Source organism: Balaenoptera ricei, chromosome 15 (assembly GCF_028023285.1).
Source record: "Balaenoptera ricei isolate mBalRic1 chromosome 15, mBalRic1.hap2, whole genome shotgun sequence".
In the NCBI taxonomy this organism is placed as follows: Eukaryota; Metazoa; Chordata; class Mammalia; order Artiodactyla; family Balaenopteridae; genus Balaenoptera; species Balaenoptera ricei.
Window position 1 is genome coordinate 73,653,621 of NC_082653.1, and position 21,929 is coordinate 73,675,549.

At 50.0% G+C, this 21,929-nt stretch overlaps 1 protein-coding gene across 6 annotated transcripts in view; it reads right to left on the minus strand.

Moving 5' to 3' along the window:
- The window catches only part of STX1B (syntaxin 1B), a 33,940-nt gene that overhangs the window by 10,041 nt on the left and 1,970 nt on the right, over positions 1-21,929 (minus strand). For 5 of the 6 annotated variants that reach the window (XR_009497491.1, XM_059896093.1, XM_059896092.1 and 2 more), the window contains exon 2: positions 8,561-8,709. The exons of the other annotated variant lie outside the window; for it this stretch is intronic. Coding sequence is in view for 4 of the 5 variants with exons in the window: in XM_059896093.1 (XP_059752076.1) it covers positions 8,561-8,590 (30 nt within the window). In the remaining variant the exon portion in view is untranslated. The remainder of the gene's footprint in view (positions 1-8,560; positions 8,710-21,929) is intronic. 6 annotated transcript variants of the gene reach the window in all.

Sequence of the window (21,929 nt, forward strand, 5' to 3'; positions counted from 1 at the left end):
GCAGGTGGAGCTCTGGACAGATGCTTTAACCAACCAGTATGGAAGTATTTCGATATTGTAACAACCAGCTAAACGTCAGCCTTGCAGTAATTGGCTCTGGGCTGCGAGAAGGGGTCTGGAATAGCGTCCCAGGAGCCTGACCCCCCCTCCACCATCCCCCCAGCCACTCCTGCCAGGCTTCAATTTGCTCCCTTCTCTTCCCCTCCAGCCTCCAACACGACCAGCCACGTCCCCTATGCAAGGTCACTTCACTGCCAGCGGCAGGCGCCAAGTTAAGCAAGCAGTCGGCCAGGGGAGGGCTGGATGAGAGACACAGCACCCCGACCTCCCTCCTCCCACCCACTCTCTTCCCCTCCCCCCACTCTCCTCCGTGTATTCACTTGCTTTCATCCAGCCTCTTCCAACTTCACACCCACCTACTCTCACTTGCTTGGATTTCCCAGTTGCAACCTGCAGCTGCTCAGCCCTCCACCCCCAGGGCTCAGAGACACAAGGGATTTACCCACCCACACCGCCACTGCCGCCACCAGACAGGCCAGTGACATAGACAGAAGGGCTGACACACAAGGCACACAGAAATAGGCCCACTGACACCCACACAGACCCACAGCAAAGCTGCCTGCCGACACATGTGGACACACAGACGTGCAGCGGCCCCTCTGCCCCCAGGGACATTCGGGAGGGCCCACTGGGGCTCTTCTCCCAGCCTCTCTGAGCATCCAGTCTGCACACTCACTCAGAGCTGGGAAGGAGGAAAGGGGGTTAGGAAGGGGTCCCCAGTGCTCCAAACTCCAGTCTCAAGACTCTGCTCGAGACAGAAGTCTGAGGGCAAAAGCTGAGCCCATCAAGCTTAATTACATCTGGGGCCCTAATCAGCCTCCATGGAAATTTAAAACAGTTCACCCTGATTTCCAGAAAAAACCGAGCCAAAACTCAGACAGAATCTCATGACCAGAGCCTGAATGAAATCAAGATAGGATCCACACAGCGTCTAGCGGGGGGTATTGCCATTTGGGATCTAAAGAGAAGAGCGTGCACAGGGCCTCGACAGGGTCTGAGCAGATCGCAGACAGGACCCGACAGAAACCAGCCAGCTCAGACCGGACCAGACTCCGCGCAGACAGATCACAGGCAGCTCAGATCGAACCTAGACAGAGCCAGATGGGACCTAGATGTGATCTAGACAGCCAAGTGAACTTGGAATCAGAGGGACCCGACAGCACCCCGAGGAACCGTGAGCACAGAGACGTCCAGCTGGACCCTCTCGAAGGTACCCCAGCTTCCCACCCAAGCTCAGATGGTCCCCAGGGATCCTCCCCTCGCCATGTTGGGGAATGCCTTCAGCACTTCCATTTAATCTCCAAATATCTCCCAGGAAAGGGAGGCTCTTCTTTCTCTGCCCACCAGTAAGACATGCCAGGCTGCAAGGAAGAGCCCAGACAGGAAGCCAGCTGTTCTAGCCTCCATTTGAGCTGCCCCCAGAAGGAGGGGCGGTACCAGGTGGGGCTTGGGGACCCTGATGGGACCTCTGGCTTCTGGAACCACACCAATAGACCTTGGCTCCATGAGGCGCTGGGATGCTCGGCTTATCTCTGAGGACCCACCGGCCTCCCATGTGCCTCACGAGGTTCCCCTTCCCCTAGAGCCAACCTGCAGCTGCTCAGCCCTCCACCCCCCAGGGCTCAGAGACACACAAGGGATTTACCCACCCACACCACCACCACCGCCTCTGTCCCTTCTCTGCCTTCAAGCACTTGGCCCTCAGCTTGGCTGCCCACAGGTCATGAGGCCTCTCGCAGGCCCAGGTATCTGGGAATTTTCCTGTTCTCTCTTTCCCCTCCCCAGGCTGACTTTAGACTTCCTCAAGTCTCATTTCTCTCCCTCTCTCCTTTGGTTCCCAGGGCCAGATCCCTGATTCTGCCCTGGGGCATCCCTGGCTGCCTGTTTACTTGCCCTTGAGAGAGGAGGAAAGGTAGAGTGCCCAAGGATGACTTAGTTGGTGTAAGAATTACAGACAGCTGACAGCTAAAATCCTCTCCAGTTGACAGACACTTTTACATCTATAATCTCTTCTGATCCTCACTACCACAGCCCTCGAGAAAAGCTGTCTCCATTTCACAGACGAGGGGAACGGGAGGTCTGAGGGGGAAGAGGAAATGGACTTGCTCAAGGGCACCCAGGCTGAAAGGGGCCAGGAAATCAAAGACATCTAAGACATGCCTCCTCCCATAGCCCCTCCTTTCTTTCTTTCTTTTTTTTTTTTTTCTTTTTGGCCTCGCTGTGCAGCATGTGGGATCTTAGTTCCCTGACCAGGGACAAACCTGTGCCCCCTGCATTGGGAGCGTGGAATCTTAACCACTGGACCACCAGGGAAGTCCCTCCCTTAGCCCCTTCTGAGGCTTGAGACCAGGCTGCCTCCTACTGGCCACTCTGCCACCAGAGATTTCCCTTCTCAGGTCCCCTCCTGACAAGGCACAATCTGGGCGAGGCTCTGCGCCCCGAAAACCTAGCAAAATACTAGCGTGTGATAGCACCTTTGGCCTAGGTCTTGCATTCTTGTTATCTCATTTAATCGTCATTAAAACTCTGTAAGGACCATTGGTCAACATAACTATAATTGTGGAAAACATTTACACAGCATTTGATAACGTGCTGGGCACCACTGTAAAGCATACTGTGTTTATTTATCCATTTCATTCTTACAATAGCTGCCTTCTATAGATAGGGAAACTGAGTCACAGAGAGGCTAACGAGCTTGCCCAGGTCAGCAGCTGGAAGGCCACACGCCTTCTTCCCTCTGAGTTTCAGTCTCTGCATTTGCTGAATGGCGAGAAAGTCCTCCCTAAACGGTGGGCAGAAGGAGCCAGAGAGACGAGGCAGTAAAAATGCCTGATGCTGCCTGAGAGAATAAGTGCTCAGGGAGGCTTGGCTGTTACCCACTGCCTCTCCCATGTTACAGATGAGGAAACAGGCTCAGAGAGGTTGCCTGACCCTGCCTAAGGCTTCACAGGAAGTAAGGCCAGAGGTGGGACCTGAATTGTCCTGGTGCTAAATCTCAGGCTCTTTCCCTTCTGTCTCTCTATTCCTTCCTGGCCCCTAAAGAGTCTGCTCTGCTGTGCCCTCAGTACCACTGAACTCCTGTGGCTGGGACAGAATACCAGTAAGACGTGCCAGGCTGCAAGGAAGAGCCCAGACAGGAAGCCAGCTGTTCTAGCCTCCATTTGACTTGCTGTGTGACTGTCAGACCCTCTCTGGGCCTCGGCTTATCTGTGAAGTGGGCGGGCCCTCCCTGCTCTGAGGTGTGTGTATTTCATAATGAACACGGCTTCCATTTCTGGAAGAAGCTGGCCAGCCTAAAAGAAAACAGGCTGAGGGCATATGAGACTACCTCAGAAAAGATGACCAAATGTGCTCCCATCCACTTTATGGACAATTCAAGCCTCAGTTTCCTCCTGTGCGAAATGAAGAAAGTAAGAATCATATATACCCGACAAGTAGGTAGCAATTACCATGCGTCAGGCTCTGTTACAAGTGCTTTGCATTTCTCATTTAATCCTTACAGCCACTCACTCCATGAAGTAGATACTCTTCTTATTCCCCTCTGATGGATGAGGCAGAGAGAGATTGAGTAATTTGCCTACGATCATACAGTTGATGGGGTGCTGACACGATGGTGCTGGATTGGAACCCAGGCACGCTGCTCTTTACGCTTGCCAGCTCCTCGAGCGCTCAGGAGGATGAAATGGGAGACCGTGGAGGCCCTGGGCACCTTCTGGAACCGCCCTGGGGAGAGGGGGCATCAGATTCAAGCCTCTAGCTTCAGTCCTTCCCCATCAGAGACACCGGAGGTCTTCATAGGAGTGTCAGTGGCGGGGAGACAACATAGACAGATGCGTGGATGGAGGGAGCGGGACAACGTGAGCCAGGAAATCAACAGAGACAAACGAGAGGGTGACTAAAACAGAGGTGGAAAGAGACTGGAATTGGGTGATAGAAAAGTCAGAGAGTGGGGACTTCCCTGGCGGTCCAGTGGTTGGGAATCCATGCTTCCAATGCAGGGGCTGCGGGTTTGATCCCTGGTAGGGGAACTAAGATCCCAGCATGCCGCGTGGTGCGGTCAAAAAAAAAAAAAAGGAAAGTCACAGGGTTTCCCTGGTGGCGCAGTGGTTGAGAGTCTGCCTGCCAATGCAGGGGACACGGGTTCGAGCCCTGGTCTGGGAAGATCCCACATGCCGCGGAGCAACTAGGCCCGTGAGCCACAACTACTCAGCCTGCACGTCTGGAGCTTGTGCTCCGCAACAAGAGAGGCCGCGACAGTGAGAGGCCCCCGCACTGCGATGAAGAGTGGTCCCCGCTCGCCGCAACTAGAGAAAGCCCTCGCACAGAAACTAAGACCCAACACAGCCAAAAAATAAATAAACAAATAAATAAATAAAATTAAAAAAAAAAAGTCACAGAAGATATGTGTGTGTGTGTGCGCGTGTGTGTATGTGTGTGTGTGTATGTGTGTGTGCGCGCGCGTGTATGTGCGTGTGTGTGTGCGCGCGCGTGTGTGTGTGTAACACACATGCATGCCCACGCAGACAACACACACGTGCTCACACCTGCTTCTCAGGCGCATGAGCATCCTTTGATCTAGAGGCAGCAGCCTCTCTCCACCGCACCCCCTGCTTCTGTCCATCTGTCTCCCTGACCCAGGCCTCTGCTCGCTCCCAGCATCCAGCCCAGTCCTCCCACCCCAACCTCTCTCCTCCGCCTTCCCTGCCTTCCCCGACCGACTCCCTTCCTCACCCTCCCTCTGCCCCACTGAGTCCTTCAGTCATCTGACAAATATCTCTGATCAGTGTCCAGTTCTCTTCTGGCTGCTGCGGAGAATACAGTGGTGAACAAGACAGGAAGGGGTCCTGCCTTCAAGGAGCTGACATTCCAGGGGAGGGAGACAGACAATGGAAAATGAACAAGACAATTTCAGATGGTGCTACTTAGCAAGAGGGAGATAAAGCAGGAGGTGTGATAGAGAGAAATGGGCATCAGGGAGGGCCTTTCGGGAGGGGCTTGACATCTGAGCTAAGGCCTGAGGAGTTAACTGCACCACAGTCTGGAGGACATAGAATTCAAGGCAGAGGGAACAGTGTCCAGGCAGAGAGAACAGCATTCAGAGGGACCAGCAAGTGCAAAGGCCCTCAAGCAGGGGGAACGTGATGTGTCTGAATGGCAGAAACAAGCCCCACGCAGCTGGGGGATACCAACCCATCAACCAGGGTTCTCCTGGTCCGTGCCCGCTCTCCTCAAACATGAGGCTGCCCTTTCCTTCTGCATTTCTAAAGCGCCTATTGTGCCTATCCTATACCTGAGGGCTACGCCTGGGACCCAGTCCCTGCCCTCAGGGTGCATGACTTGTCCTAGAACAGCCTCCATTTCCACCCGCCCTCAAATTCCAGCCTCCCTCACCTCAGGCCTCCCCTCACCCACTTCCCAGTCTCCCATCCACCCCCACTCCTGCCTTCCCACTCCACAGCCGCCTCTCAGGCTCCAGCCCACAACGCGTCCCCTTGTGGCTTCTCTCTCTCCGCAATCTTCCTCTCCACCTCACTTGCTCCCTTGCTCTCCTCTTCAGCCCCATCTCTGCACCCATTTCTTGGACCCTGGGACACCCATCCAGCCAACTGACTCCCCACCGCAGCCTCCGCTCCAGCCCAGTGCCTCCCAGTTGCCAACCAAAAGTGCCTGGTGAACTGGAAACAGAAAACCCTGGTTCAACCCTGGCTCCGCCGTTAACAGCTGTATGACCTTGGGCAAGTCAGGTTACCGCTGTGGCCCTCAATTTACTCCAATAAATTAGGGGTCCCATCTTGCCCATCTCAGGGGGCTGATGTGAGACTCAAGAGAAATAAATGAGTCACCTGTGGAATAAAAAAACTCTCATGGAGCAATGCTGAACACCAGGCCTCCTTCTAGGCGCTTCCAGCATAATTTCAATCCTCAGGACAGCCCTCTGAAGCAGGTCCCGTTATTACTCTCAATACACACATGAAGAAAGTGAGGACCAGAGAGGTTAAGCAACTTACCCAAGGTCACACAGGAAGTAGCAAAGCTAGGATTTGAACCCAGACAGTCTGACTCCCAAATCTGTGCCCTTGACAGCTATGTGATGAACAGATGTGAGAACCCCTCGGGAACTCAAAGTACTGTTGGAAAAAGACAATCAGGCCCCCTGGGCTGACATCCCCACCCATCACCGCCTTTCCATCCCTCTCAGCCTCTCAGAGACCCCTTTCCCAGGCCTCCCACACCCTGCCCAGTCTCTCCTGCCTCCCAGCTTCCTCATTCTCAACTCTGGCAGGGAGACCCCCGTACTCCCTGTATCTGGAAGCTTTTTTTTCCCCGCCCCACACATGCCCTCCCAAATCTCCAGTTTCCCTGAGCCGTGACTAACACCAGAGCCATCAGCATTCACTCAGCCCCCTCTGCCCCTCCACCCCACCTCCCACCTCCCCCATCTGCTGCCCCCAGCAGCCCCAGCAGACAGGATTCCTCCCCTCTGGGCAGGGGGTCCCTGATCCACTCAGATGAGGACTCCCATCCCCTGCCTTCCCTGTACCCCTGTCTTCGCCTTTTCCCTCCCCCTCTCTCTAATCACACCACAATTCCACCACCACCTCACCCTGACCCACTTTCCATTTCTTGGGATTTTGGAGTCATGGCATAGTCTTGGCAGCAGTGGATCTGGGTTCAAATCCGGGCTACTCACTTGCTAGCTGTGTGACCTTGGGCAAGTTTCAACCACTGGGCCTCAGTTTCCTTCACTATAAAATGAAGTAGTCTCCCAGTCTCCCTACCTTACCAGGTGAGGGTCTAATGAGATTATGGATGGCAACCTGCTTTGGATGAAAACGGGGAGAGAAGGGGAGTTAAGAGCACCAACACTGGAGTCAGCCTGCCTGCCTGCCTTTAATTAGCTGTGTGATTTTGGTCGTTACTTAACCTCTCTGGGCCTCAGTTTTCTTATCTATAAAATGGGATAATACTAGTACCAGTCTCCTAGGGTTGCTGTGAGGATCGAAATGAGTTAATATGTATAAAACACTTAGAACAGTGCCTGGCACATGAGTGTTGCTTATTTTTATCACCTGATGCCTAAGCGTATATTCACTCAAAGTTTAATTAAAAAAAATAAACCTTCAAAATTCCCTCCCCCAACCACCAGTTCCTCCTTCCTTCCCACCTGCCAACCCACCTCTCCCAGAGACAACAGTCACTTGCCTCTAAGGCCCTTCCTCTTGTCTTTCTGTAAAGCAGGTTACCCACCCCTAAATCCAGGGGGCTCTCCAAAGACAGAGCTTTTTACCCCCAGTATTGAGACTTCTCTTTCAAAGGCTAAAAAAGCAGAGACGCATGTCAACTTGGCAGACGGGAAACCCAGATTCCTGTCTGATCTTCCCAGCCACTTGCTTGGTGACCTTGGGCAAGTTCCTGCCCATGGCTGAACCTCAATCTCCTCATCTGTCAAATGGGATAACAACCCCAGGGTAATAACCAATAGGCTCCTGGTGAAGTGTGTCAGGCTACATCAGTTGGGTCTAGTACTTTATTAACATAACCCCACAGCAGGCTGTCAGCTCTGCCTCCTCGGGGCCCCAGGTCATGTCTACAACCCTCCACCCCACCGCATCCCCCCAGGCCCAGAAGCCACTCTTATCAAGCCCCCACTCCCCAGCCCCTCCAAATGGCAGCCTTCACTGCAGACACCAGTGCCACCCTCCTCCCCCGTCACCCAAACACAACTAACTGCCTGGCCCGACTCCTGGAGCCGGGCCTCTTCAGGCCTGCAGACCAGAGGCCCACGTCAGCCCGCCCCTGGCAGTTTAGGATGCCCCAGTTCTCCCCAGTGGAGCACGATCTCTGTCATACAGCCCAATTCCATGGCCCTGTGCGTGGAACCTCCTCCCTGTCCCCCTGCAACCCCCTCTCCCACCTCTGGGGTCACCCTATCTCAGGCCCCGGCCCTCTGGCTACCTCCAGAGGCCACCCCTTCCCTCCTAGTCTCTGAGAGGTGCCCCCTCCCTACGGAGAGCAACACACACACACTTCATTCACTGCCAGGTGCTGGCATCTCAGTCAGTCCCAACGTGTGTCCTTCCCCACAGCAGCCCCCAAATCTGGGTCTTGCTGGGCTCAGCCTGGCCCAGGAACTGCCCACATCCTTCTAATTCAGCAAATCTGCCCAGCGGATGACAGCACCCTCCAATTCTCTCCCACACTCACTCTTTCCCATCCCCAGATTAGACCCCAGGGTCTTCCTGGGAATGTAGGCTGTCCAGGGCCCCTGAGACCTCTCCTGCCCCCTTGTGCCTTAATGGCCTCCAAACCTTTCTAGCCACTGTCCCTAAAATGCAGGTTCATTGGAGACATCAGGTGCCTTCACATATTGGGGTGCCCCTGCCACCAACCTCCAGTCTCATCATTTGCCCCCACGTCCCAGCACCTCCCCCACTCCACCCCCACGCGCTCCCCAAATACTGGGGTCCCGCCCCCCCATTTTCCCCACCCCCAAGCTCACACTCCGCAGCTCCTGAGTCCGATCCTTCATCCTGCGACGGCTCCTCCTCCTCCTCCTCCTCGTTCTCTTGCCTCTCCTCTGCTCCCTGCCTCCTGCCTCGGTGCTGGAGTCCTGAGTCTGGGGGCGCCGGCGGGGGGGCGCCGAGGCCGCTGTAGGGGGGCCCGCGGGCGGGGGCGGGGTGAGGGGCGGCGGGCTGAGGGCCGGGCAGGGGCAGGGGCCTGGGCCTGGCTCGGCTCTGCCGGGGCTGCGGTGGCGATGCGGCTGCGGCACAGGCTTGGATGGAGGGATGCGGGAGCTGAAGCGCGGGGGAGGGGGGAGGAGGGAGGTAAGGAGGAAGGGAGGGAGGGGGGAACCGGGAGGGGGCGGGGAGCAGGGGGCATGCGCAGCGCCCCGGGCTGGGGGCGCCTGGGGGTTGTAGTCCGGGGAGGGGGACCCAGGAGGGAGGGAGACTGGAGAGGCCTAGAGGGGGTGGGGGAGGGCAGAGCCACAGAAAGAGGGAGAGATGCGGAGAGACGGAGGAGATGTGGCTGGAGGCACAGAGATGCTGCTGTGGGACGGGGGTGACGGTGGAATGGCAGAAAGAAGGGGTAAGGGAATGAATTAAGGGAATAGCCTGGGGAGAGGTGCTGTGGACCCCTTTACACCAGGAGATATAGATAGATTTTATAGTTTGTGTTTGGGAGTATCTGTGTGAGTCTGTGCACGACCACCTCTGTGTGTGTGTCCCTGCGGGAGGCTCTTTGGACACTAGAAATAGCAAGAGTGACCCTCTAGGTGGCTTTTGTGATGCAAGGAATCCGCCAAGCCTAGCTGAGAAGGACATGGGGCTTGTTTTTTTGCACAGCCTTCCCCATTCTAAGTGTGAGAGTCCCCGGACAGTGTGGGTCACAGAGCTCTGCTTGTCTCCCTCCAGGGACAGGGTGCTCACCACCTCAGGGGACCTCCTGGCCTATCTTTAGATGGCTCTGACTGTCAAAACAAAATTTGTCCTTATTGGGAGGGGAGTTCTGGTCCCCCCGAGGGTCCAAGTACCCTGCATCCCTCTCCTTAATGCCTGCCTCACCTCTTCCCATCTCCACGTCTTAACGTCACATCAAGTCCTCTACCCCTGCAATGGGGCTTTGGCCTCCAACAGGACTTGAACCTGCTTCTGCCAAGTTACCCAGTGACCTCCTCTATGCCGAATCCATGGACCACTTGCCAGGCCTTATCCTCCGTGATCGGAGGATATATGACACTGATGACCCCTCTCTTCTTGAAATCCTTCCCACCTTGGCTCCCACCTGCCTCCTGCCTCCCATGCCTCCCCCTCCAAACTCTGGATGTTGTTTCCCAGCCTCCTTCCAGACCGCCCACCCCCCTTTCTTCCACTTCCCCGCAGCAGCAGGGTTTCCGGGGCCCCCTCCCAGTTTCTCTTCTTTTTTTACCCTGTCACCTCCCCAGGTTCAGCCGTGCCTACATGCCTGCAATATCCACATCTATACCTGCAAGCCAGGCCCTGCTCCTCAAGGGCAGTACCTGCTGTATGCCTGAGCACTGAGCTGAGCACCAAGAACAGAGACCAAAGATGCACTCGGAGACGTGTGGATCCATAACTATCGTAAGCGAGGCCAGGGCTTTGACGTTGACCACAAAGACTGTGGTGGCCTCGCCTTCCCCCAAAGTGCTCTCCATCAAAGAGGGCATCTCCGTCCACCCAGTCACTCAAAGCACACAGAAAGCTGTCCTTGGCTCCCTCCCCCATCCAAAGAATGCTACCATGTTCGGAGCATCCGCCAAGTCCCTGGTGCTCCACTGAGTAGCCCCCATAATCCTTCCAACCTCAGGACAGCTACTGCTATTATCCCAAGTGTCCAGATCAGGAAACAGGCTTGGAATGGTTAAATAACATTTAGTAAAGGACAGGTCTGGGGCTCTTGCCTGCATCTTTTGATTACAAAGCTCATTCTTGTAAGACCACAAGGTTCTAGCCCCTCCCTCAACTGCCAAATCCAGAGCTGTCTCCTGGGCCCCCTCCATCCCCACCACCCCTGGTCAGTCTAGGGGTGACTGACCTGGGCCATCAGAACAGCCTCCTTTTGGGGAATTCCCTGGCCGTCCAGTGGTTGGTTAGGACTTGGCACTTTCACTGCCATGGCCCGGGGTTCAATCCCTGATTGGGGAACTAAGATTCTGCAAGCCGTGCGGCATGGCCAAAAACGAAAGAAAGAAAGAAAGAACAGCCTCCTTTCTGGTCTTCCCGCCTGCAGCCCGTTTCCTTCACGTCCAGTTTTCTACCCAGGTGCTAGTGTGATTACCCCCCCAAAGAAATGAGATAATATCAGTCCCCTACATCAACAAAGTCAACGCCCCACAACTTCCCGGATTACACTCAATAGCTGCTCTGGCATTTGGTCCCCATCACCTCATCTCTCCTATCACTTCCCTCCCTGTTCCATGGACCCCAGGCCTTAACGACACCAAGGAATCATGGACCCCAAACACCTTGGAGTCTTTTGCTGTGTCTTTTCCTCCGCCCGGTACGCTGTTTCGTCCCTTCATTGATAGTCAGGCTTCTCATCCTTCAGGACCCAGTTCAAGCCTCTGCCAGCAGTCCAGGCTGACAGCCTCATGAGCCGTGGGCTGAGTCTGCTTCCACACTAGACTCATTTCTTTTTTTTTTTGGCCGACCCACGACTTGTGGGATCTTACTTCCCCCACCAGGGATGGAACCCGTGCCCCCTGCAGTGGAAGCACGGAGTCCTAACCACTAGACTCCCATGGGAGTCCCATGGGGCTGACTCATTTCTGCTTCTCCCCAGCAACTAACACGAGGTGAGGCACAAAGTAGACATTCACTAAAAATCTGAATGAAGAGATGAATGAATGAATGGCATATTCCCTCACACCTTTATCCCAGCATAAAGACAAAGAAAACAATTTCCATGAATGCAGGGATTTTCTAAAAATTGAAATATAATTGATGTACAGTATAAGTTATGGGTGTACACTATAGAGATTCACAATTTTTAAAGGTTATACTCCATTTGTAGTCATTATAATATATTGGCTATATTCCCTATGTTGTACAATATATCCTCATAGCTTAGTCATCTTATACATAATAGTTTGTACCTCTTAATCTCCTACCCCTATATTGCCCCTCCCCCTTCCTCTCCCCACTGGTAATCACTAGTTTGTTCTCTATAACTGTGAGTCTGCTTCTTTTTTGTTATATTCACTAGTTTGTTGTATTTTTCCAGATTCTACATATAAGTGATATATACAGTATTTGTCTTCCTCTGCCCGACTTATTTCACTTAGCATAATTCCCTCCAAGTCCATCCATATTTTTGCAAATGACAAAATTTCATTATTTTTTATGGCTGAGTAGTATTCTGTTGTGTGTGTGTGTGTGTGTGTGTGTGTGTGTGTGTGTGTGTATACCACATATTCTTTATCCACTCATTTGTTGATGGACACTTAGGTTGCTTCCATATCTTGGTAATTGTAAACAATGCTGCTGTGAACATTGGGGTGCAATTATCTTTTTGAATTAGTTTTTTAAAATTGTTGTTGTTGTTGTTGTTTGGAAATATACCAAGGAGTGGAATTGCTGGGTCATATGGTAGTTCTATTTTTAGTTTTTTGAGAAACCTCCATACCGTTTTCTGCAGTGGCTGCAGCAATTTACATTCTCACCAACAGCGTACGAGGGTTCTCTTTTCTCCACATCCTCGCCAACATTTGCTATTAGTGTTCTTTTTGATGATGGCCATTCTGACAGGTGTGAGGTGATATCTCATGGTGGTTTTGATTTGCGTTTCCCTGATGATAGTGATGTTGAGCATCTTTTTATGTGCCTGTTGGCAATCTGTATATCCTGTTTGGAGAAGTGTTTATTCAGGTCTTCAAGGCAGGGGTTTTTGCTTGCTTTGTCCATTGCTGGTTCTCCAGTGGCACTATGGCACCTGGCACATAGTAGGTGCTCAATAAATATTAGTTAAATGAAAAAAAACAAAACAAAAAAGTAAATATTCATTAAATGAGTGAATGTGTGAAAGATGCACAATTCAAATCTGGCTGCGGCTCTAAGGACACATAGGCACACACGATGTGATGACAATGGTAATCCGTCTCACGGGTCAGTGATTTTGAGCTCAATACATCCATGATCACTTAAAGTCCACTCAATAACAATGTGAGGTGGGTTGCCTGGACCACACACCAGCCTCCTATGCAGTCTCCCTGCCTGAGTGGCCTTTCTAGAGCATCAATATCACCAGGCCAGCCCCTGCTCAGAAAACCTCTCCAGTTCCCCGCTGCTGATGAGATAAAACTCAGACTTTCTCACCTGACTTCCCACTTTAGCACGTACCACCATTCCCCATGTACCAGATTCTGGTCCCAAGGTAGTTCCTGCGTCTCCCCACCTCCATGCCTTTCTTCATGTTGTTCCTGACCCTTGGAATACCTTTCCCTCTCCCCTCTCCAAGTCCAACTCCTACTCTTCCTTTCAAGGTGAGCTGCAGGAGTCTTTCTTGACCCTTCCGAAGCTGGAGGGCAAGCCTGTTACAAATACAGATGACCAGGTCTCTTCCTTGGAAATTCTGAGTCAGTAGATCTGGGTTTTTAGCAATTACCTCTGGCAATTCTTATTTTCAGTCAAGTTTGGGAACCACAGTATATCAGATAGGCAAGGCTAACGCTAGGTTATGCTACATAACAAGTATCTCCCAAATCTCAGTGATTTAATACAACAAAGGTTTATTTTTGTAATGGGCTTGGGTTACTTCCCAGAGCACCTATCCTTCAAGGAAGACTCAGTGCTTCAGGTAGCAAAATTTAAATGCAGCTTAACAACCCATTGGACTCCGAGTGCCTCATATTCAAGGACCCCATCTGATTAATCTCTGCCTCCCCATGGTACCTGGCACAGGACCTATCACACCTGCTTGCTCAGGAACAAAAGAAGGAATACCCATTTGACCTATTCATCCATTAACCAGTATTTATTGAGGCCCTGCTCTTTGTGCCAGGACTATGCTCTGTGGCTACAGACACAGAAGAGGGCAAAACAAACGTCAACCTGTCCCCATGGAGCCACTTACCTAACTTCTCTAAGCCCTAGTCTCCAAATCTGTAAAATGGGCTCTAATCCTTACCCTTCAGGCACAGCATGACGATTTACTGAGAAAACGAGCATGAAAGCCATTTATAAACTTGAAAAATCTCAATTCAAGCAGATGTGGAAAAGCACTGTTATTCTGGTGTGTGCCCCTTCCTGTTCCTCCACCCCTCAAATCCAGTGCTCAGGTTATATTCATTAAGGCCCTGGAATTTAGTCACACATCCCTCTCCACACTGTTCCTACTGTCTGTTAAAATCATCCTGAACCCAAAAGTGAATATAATGTTAATAACTTACATAGTGCTTATCATGTGTCAAGCTCTGTTTAAGTGTTTTTGTTTGTTTTTTAATTTTTTTGCCTACACCACACAGTATGTAGGATTTTAGTTCCCTGACAAGGGATTGAACCCACGCCCTCTGCATTGAAAGGGCGGAGTCTTAACCCCTGGGCCACCAGGGGAGTCCCTGTTTAAGTGTCTTATACGTGTTAATTCATTTAATCTTCACAAAAACCATCTGGGATTACTGTTATTATTATCTCCATTTACAGATAAGGAAACTGAAGTAAAAGAGTTTAAGTAACTTACTCGAGACAGGAGCTAGGATTCAAACCAGGCAGAAATTCTGGACTACTGAAACATTCTGCTGATCAACTGGTATCTGCCTCCCAGTGGGCTCATTCTAGCCCTTCTCTCCATCAAAACCAGAGTCAACATCACGCAGCAGAGACTAGATCATGGCACTGACTTTGTAGATGTGTTTTGGGAGAACCGATGGCGTTATAATATTGAGTCTTCCTATCCACGTACGTGGTATATCTAGCCATTAGTTTAGGACTTCTTTAAAGTCTTTCAATAAAATTTAAAAATGTTCTCTCATAAAGGCCATTGACATATTCTTAAAAGATTTATTTAGGCACCATATATTTCTTTTTTAAAAATATTTATTTATTTATTTGGCCGTGCTGGGTCTTCATTGTGGCATGTGGGATTTTCATTGCCGCGTGCAGGATTTTCTTTGTGGCATGTGGGATCTTTTTAGTTGTGGCCCGCAGGATCTAGTTCCCTGACCAGGGATTGAACCTGGGTTCCCTACATTGGGAGCGTGGAGTCTTAGCCACTGGACCACCAGGGAAGTCCCAGGCATCATATATTTCTGTAAATGGTGTTTTTACATTTCCTAATAGTTTGTTGCTATGATTTATAATGGCAATTTATTTTAAGGTATTTCTCTTATTCCCGCAAACTTGCCTCCACATACAGCAAGGGCCAGAGACTGAGGAGTGCTCTAGGACCCTCCTCCTCCCACACCATCCCTTCCAATCTGCAACTGTGTCTGATAGATTCTGTCTCTTTAGTGAATGTTGCATCCCTAACTTCAGGCCTCATTATTTTTGGCCTGATTCCTAACTGATCTCCCAACCAACCTTCACTATAGTCAATACTTACTGCACCCTTGCGCAAATAGAGAAAGGTGTCCTTTCCCAGGACACTCTACCTCCATCTGTCAGATAACTGTTGTAATAAATGTTCAAATACATGGTGTCTACATGTACTTGGTGGCCCTTTTGTGTGATGCCTTGTGTAGTGCACACTGGCACAGTCATCTGTGGTGACCTTGCACATGGCTACCAGAGGGTATCTCTGTAAAATTAAAGTTTGATCATGGTGTTCTATTAGGGGCTGGCTGTCTGTGTCCCCCCAAAATTCATATTTTGAAGCCCTAATTCCCAATGTAATGGTAGCAGAAGATGAGGCCTTTGGGAGATAATCAGGTTTAGATCAGCTCATGAGGGTGGAGCCCCTGATGGGATTAGTGCCCTTATAAGAAAAGGAAGAGACAGCAGAACTTTCTCTTTCTGCCATGTGAAGACACAGTGAGTACAAGCTAGGAAGAGAGCCCTTACCAAGAATTAAATCTGTTGGCACTTTTTTTTTTTTGGCTGCACCACGCTGCTTGTGGGATCTCAGTTCCCCAACCAGGTATCGAACCCTGGCCCTGGGCAGTGAGAGCGCAGAGTCCTAACCACTGGACCGCCAGGGAATTCCCTCTGTTGGCACCTTGACCTTGGACTTTCCAGCCTCCAGAACTGTGAGAAATAAATGTCTGTTGTTTAAGCCACCAAGTATATGGTATTTTGCTAGAGCAGCCCAAGCTAAGACATATTCCTTTGCTTAAAATTATTCAAAGGTATGCCTTTATCATTCTTTCTTTGACATAATTATTTTTTTTTTAACATCTTTTTTTTTTTTTTTTTTTTTTAAAGACATTATTTATTTATTTATTTTTTTTTTAATTTTATAACTACTTTATTTATTTATTTATTTATTATTTTTTTTGGCTGTGTTGGGTCTTCGGTTCGTGCGAGGGCTTTCTCCAGTTGCGGCAAGCGGGGGCCACTCTTCATCGCGGTGCGGGGACCGCTCTTCATCGCGGTGCGCGGGCCTTTCACTATCGCGGCCCCTCCCGTTGCGGGGCACAGGCTCCAGACGCGCAGGCTCAGTAGTTGTGGCTCACGGGCCCAGCTACTCCGTGGCATGTGGGATCTTCCCAGACCAGGGCTCGAACCCGTGTCCCCTGCATTAGCAGGCAGATTCTCAACCACTGCGCCACCAGGGAAGCCCCGACATAATTATTTAAAATAAATAATACTGGGCTTCCCTGGTGGCTCAGTGGTTAAGAATCTGCCTGCCAATGCAGGGGACACGGGTTCGAGCCCTGGTCTGGGAAGATCCCACATGCCACGGAGCAACTAACCCCATGCACCACAACTACTGAGCCTGTGCTCTAGAGCCCACAAGCCACAACTACTGAGCCCGTGTGCCACAACTACTGAAGCCCGTGCGCTGAGAGCACGTGCTCTGCAACAAGAGAAGCCACTGCAGTGAGAAGCACCGCAATGAGAAGCACCGCAAGGAAGAGTAGCCCCCACTCACTGCAACTAGAGAAAGCCCGCGTGCAGCAACAAAGACCCACTGCAGCCAAAAATAAATAAATAAAACAAATAAATAAAAATAAATAATACTTTCACATGGTCCAAAAATCTAAATTATACAAAAGGTTTCCAGTGAAAATTCTTACTCTAACGATTGTACTCACTACCTTAGTCTCACAAACCACCCACAGGAACCACTTCTATTTGTTTATGCACAACTTTCCAGGATTTCTTTATGAGGTTCCAGGAAAAACATGTACATATGCCCACGCACACACACACACACTCACACACACACTTTTTTTCTTATACAACAGTAGCATGATACACTCATTCTAACATTTAACTAACAATATATTTTGAAATGTTTTCATATTTATACATAATGAATATCTTCATTCTTTTTGATGGGTGCATACTCGCTAATGGACAAGTTTCAGATGTACTGCAAACAATATCCAATGAATAACATTGATGTATGTGTCATTTCACACATGTGCAGATCTGGTGAATTAAAATTCCATTTCTTCACCCTTTGCAGCCCATATGGACTTGTGACTTGCTTTGACTAATAGAATATGGTGCAAGTAATGTTGTGCCGGAGGGCCTCAAGAGACCTTGCAGCTTCTACTCTCACCCTCTTGGAACTCTGAGGCCACTATGCTATGAAGAAACCCAGGATGAAATACCATAGAGAGAGAGTGGCTCAGCTATCCTGGTCAACTGGACCATCAGAGCTTAGGTCCCAGACATGTAAGTGTGAGAGAGGTCATCGTGGGCCATCCAACTCCAGCCAAGGGGCAAGCTGACCGCTGCTGAGTAATCTAAGGTAAGATGGGCAGAAAAACCACCCAGCCATTCTTAGAATCTGGAGACACAATATATGCATTCAGAATTCAGAAACAATATATACATTCAGAAGCTTGATAACTATGGTCTGGGTTGTATCATTTTGCAGCCCCACCAATGAGTGAAAGTCCCTGTTTCCCCACAGTTTTGCCAAAAGACTATGTTGTCAAACATATGGATTTTGCTGGACTTCCCTGGCGGTCCAGTGGTTAAGACTCTGCACTTCCACTGCAGGGGACACAGGTTCTATCACTGGTCGGGGAACTGGGATCCCACAAGCTGTGCAGTGTGGCCAAAAAAAAAAAAAATAGAAGAAGAAGAAAAAAAAACATATGAATTTTGCTGGTGCAATAAATTAAAAAATAATATCTCAGTATTATCTTAATTTTCACCTCTCTTATTATGTGCAAAGATGAACATCTGCATATTTGTTTGTCTTTATTGTCTTTTTGTGATCTGTCATGTTCTTTGCCCATTTTTTTTATTGAACTGTTGGTCTTTCTTATCGATATATGGGAGCTCTTTAAATAGTAGGGAGATTAGCCCTTTGTATATGATAAGGATTGCAAATATTTTTTCCCAGTTTATTGTCCTTTGATTTTGCTTTGACTTTTTTTGCCATGCAGAATTTTTTCCCGTAGACAATATATTAATCTTTTATTTTATAGTTTCTGAATTTTTCATATCCATTGGTAATGTGCTTTTATTTTTATTTTTTTTACTGAAGTTTGGTTGATTTACAAAGTTATGTTAGTTTCAGGTGAACAGCAAAGTGATTCAGTTATACATACATATATATCTTTTTTTTTCAGATTTTTTTCCCTTATAGGTTATTACAAAATATTGAGTATAGTTTCTGAATTTTGAGTTGTAGTTGGAAAGGCCTTCCTCACTCTAAGAATTATAAAGAATTTTGCCCATATTTTCTTCTAGTATTTTATTTTATTTTTTAAATTTTTTAAACTTTGGCTGTGTTGGGTTTTTTTTGCTGTGCGCGGGTTTTCTCTAGTTGCGGCGAGCGGGGGCTACTCTTCGTTGCGGTGCGCGGGCTTCTCACTGTGGTGGCTTCTCTTGTTGTGGAGCACGGGCTCTAGGCGCATGGGCTTCAGTAGTTGTGGCACGTGGGCTCAGTAGTTGCGGCTCGCGGGCTATAGAGTGCAGGCTCAGTAGTTGTGGCGCACAGGCTTAGATGCTCCGCAGCATGTGGGATCTTCCCGGACCAGGGCTTGAACCTGCGTCCCCTGCATTGGCAGGCGGATTCTTTAACCACTGCACCACCAGGGAAGCCCTCTTCTAGTATTTTTATGGAGGTTATCCTGACAAGTTGTGTGAAGCATCACCTTTAGAATGAAGTTCAAGGCCAAGGTTATGGCATGGGTGACCTGGTGTCATCCACATGGAGAGGAAACAGGAGGAACAGAAGCTGGTTTAGGAGATTCTCAGGGGGAGACGATGCATGGTGTTTGGGACACGGTGAGTTTAAGACATTCATGGGACCTCCAGGAGGGGAGGAGGGGATGCCCAGGAGGCAAGTGGATTCAGGGGTCTAGAGCTTACGAGAAAATTGGGGGCTGAAGATGTGGGCTTGGGAGCCAAATACGGATGTCAGTTAAAGCCACGAGAATGCGTGTAGAGTTTAAAGAAGGGAGGTTCTCAGATGGCTCTCTAGGGAGTGATCAAGGTAAGGCTCAAGACACATCATGAAGAGAGAGCTGTGTGGGCTTCATCTCTGTAGCCCCTGGGGCTTGGGCACAAAACCAGCCTCAGAGATATCTGTAGGGTGAAGAGAAGCCCTTTATGTAATACATGCATAGACATCTTTGGTTCCTGGGGAGACGGCAAACAGGGAATGGGAGGAGGACCAACAACCTCCCCGGCAGTCCGCCCCAACCCAACAGGTGTGGAAGAGAGACCCTGTGATGGGGGAAGGAAGAAGGCTCAGTCTTGCAGTCGGCCCCCTCCTCCCCCCACAGATGATCCAAAACAGAGCATCAATAGGTGGCAGCAACTCCCCAAAGGTGGATGGAACACAGGGAGCCATCCCTGGCTGGCGTTTTCCTTGGATCCTAGTGTACTGGTTAAGAGCATAGAGTCTGGGGCTTCCCTGGTGGCGCAGTGGTTAAGAATCCGCCTGCCGGGCTTCCCTGGTGGCGCAGTGGTTGAGAATCTGCCTGCCAATGTAGGAGACACGGGTTCGAGCCCTGGTCTGGGAAGATCCCACATGCCGCAGAGCAACTAGGCCTGTGAGCCACAATTACTGAGCCTGCGCGTCTGGAGCCTGTGCTCCACAACAAGAGAGGCCACGATAGTGAGAGGCCCGCGCACCGCGACGAAGAGTGGCCCCCGCTTGCTGCAACTGGAGAAAGCCCTCGCATAGAAACGAAGACCCAACACAGCCATAAATAAATAAATAAAATTCAAAAAAAAATCGTCTGCCAATGCAGGGGACACGGGTTCGAGCCCTGGTCCGGGAAGATCCCACATGCCGCGGAGCAACTATGCCTGTGCGCCACAACTACTGAGCCTGCGTGCCACAACTACTGAAGCCCGCTCACCTAGAGCCCGTGCTCCGCAACAAGAGAAGCCACTGCATTGAGAAGCCCGCGCACCGCAATGAAGAGTAGCCCCTGCTCACTGCAACTAGAGTAAGCCCGCGCAGCAACGAAGACCCAAAGCAGCCAAAAATAAATAAATAAAATAATTAAAAAAAAAAAAGAGCATAGAGTCTGGAGCTTCCTTTCTGGTTCCAAATCCTGGCCCTTGCATTTTCTAGTGTGTAACTTTGGGCAAATTACTTAACATCTCTGTGCCTCAGTTTCCTCCTCTGTAAAATGAGGACAATAATAGTACTTTCTCACAGAATTGATATGAGGATGAAATGAGTAAATATTTATAAAGTACTAGTATTGGTACCTGGCACATAGTGAATGCTAGGTAACTATTAAATTAAAAAGAAATAATTTCATTCCTTCGTGAATACTTATTGACCAGCTACTATGTGCCAGGCACTGTTGTAGGCACTGGGGACACGGCAATGAATAGTGCAGGTGAAAATCCCTGTCCTCATGGAGCTTACATTCTAGTAGGGTGGAGAGGAGGGGTGGAGGCAGACAATATATAGAATAAATTAGCAAAATATATGGTGTGTTAGATCCAAGAGGAGACACGAGAGATGGGCAGGAGTTGGCAAGACAGCTAGCCTAGGATCTGGCACACAGTAGGGCTCAGGAGATGGAAAGGGGAAGGAAGACGAGCAGCAGCGTGGAAACCCTGGCAGAGACACTGGGGCTACTGACATCATCAGAGTGACAATCGTGATCATCACCGTCATATGACGGCAGCAAACACTTAGCTAGCACTTAATACCAGATACTGTTCTTTCACTTTACACATATATCATTTCATCGAATCCTTACGGCAACCCTATGAGATTGGTACTGTTATGGTTCCCATTTTTCAAATGAGGAAACTGAGTTAACACAGAGAGGTTAAGTAGCTTGCCTTACAGGGTTATACGGCAAGTGAATGAGCTGGGATTCCAGCCCAGGTCATCTGGTTCCACTGTTGGTAGATGGACCCGCAGATGGAGGGGACAGGACAAGCTGCCAAGCATCAAGATCAAGTAGGGTTTGGGACTTCCCTGGTGGTCCAGCAGTTAAGGATCCGCCTTCCAATGCAGGGGACGCGGGTTCAATCCCTGGTGGGGGAACTAAGATCCCACATGCTGTGGGGGAACTAAGATCCCACATGCTGTGGGGCAACTAAGCCTGTGTGCTGCAAGTAGAGAGAAGCCTGCACGCTGCAACTACTGACCCCACGCGCCCTAGAGCCCAAGCACCACAACTAGAGAAGCCCGTGCACCGCAACAAAGAGCCCGCACAGCCAAAATAAAATTTAAAAAAAAAAAAGATCAAGTAGGGTTTGACCTTCACACAGACTGAGAGGAAAATACCCCCCAACACCCACACATTCGAGGCCCAATATAGTTAATGCACCCTTCAAGGCTGCTCAGAGGGCCTGAGAGGAGTCAAAAAGGACCATGAAACAGAGATATGGGCTCAGCTCTGGAAAGCTCCATCCCCAGAGCCATTCCCTCTAGATGGCCTCTGCTCCCCAGCTCCTCCACACACCACTCCATGGGGCTTTGAGCCCAGCCTCCTATGTATGACCTTAAGTCACCATCCCATAGCCCTGTGATCCCATCCAGAGACCACAAATAAAATGATGACTCTCATAATCCTGGGTAATTTAACAAAGGCACCAACAAATCCAGATCATAGCTGGAACCAAGAAGGCAAGTCATCAAAAGGCTGAGAAACAGAGAGAGGCAGGTGGGACTGGTGGGCCCAGAGAAACCTGGAATCCACAGTAGTAAAAGCCTGCAGAGGGGGGCTTTTGCAAGACCCTTTCATATCCTTCCTTACCTCACCTGATATTGCTCAATTCTTACCTTAGGCAAAACAGAAATGACCAGAC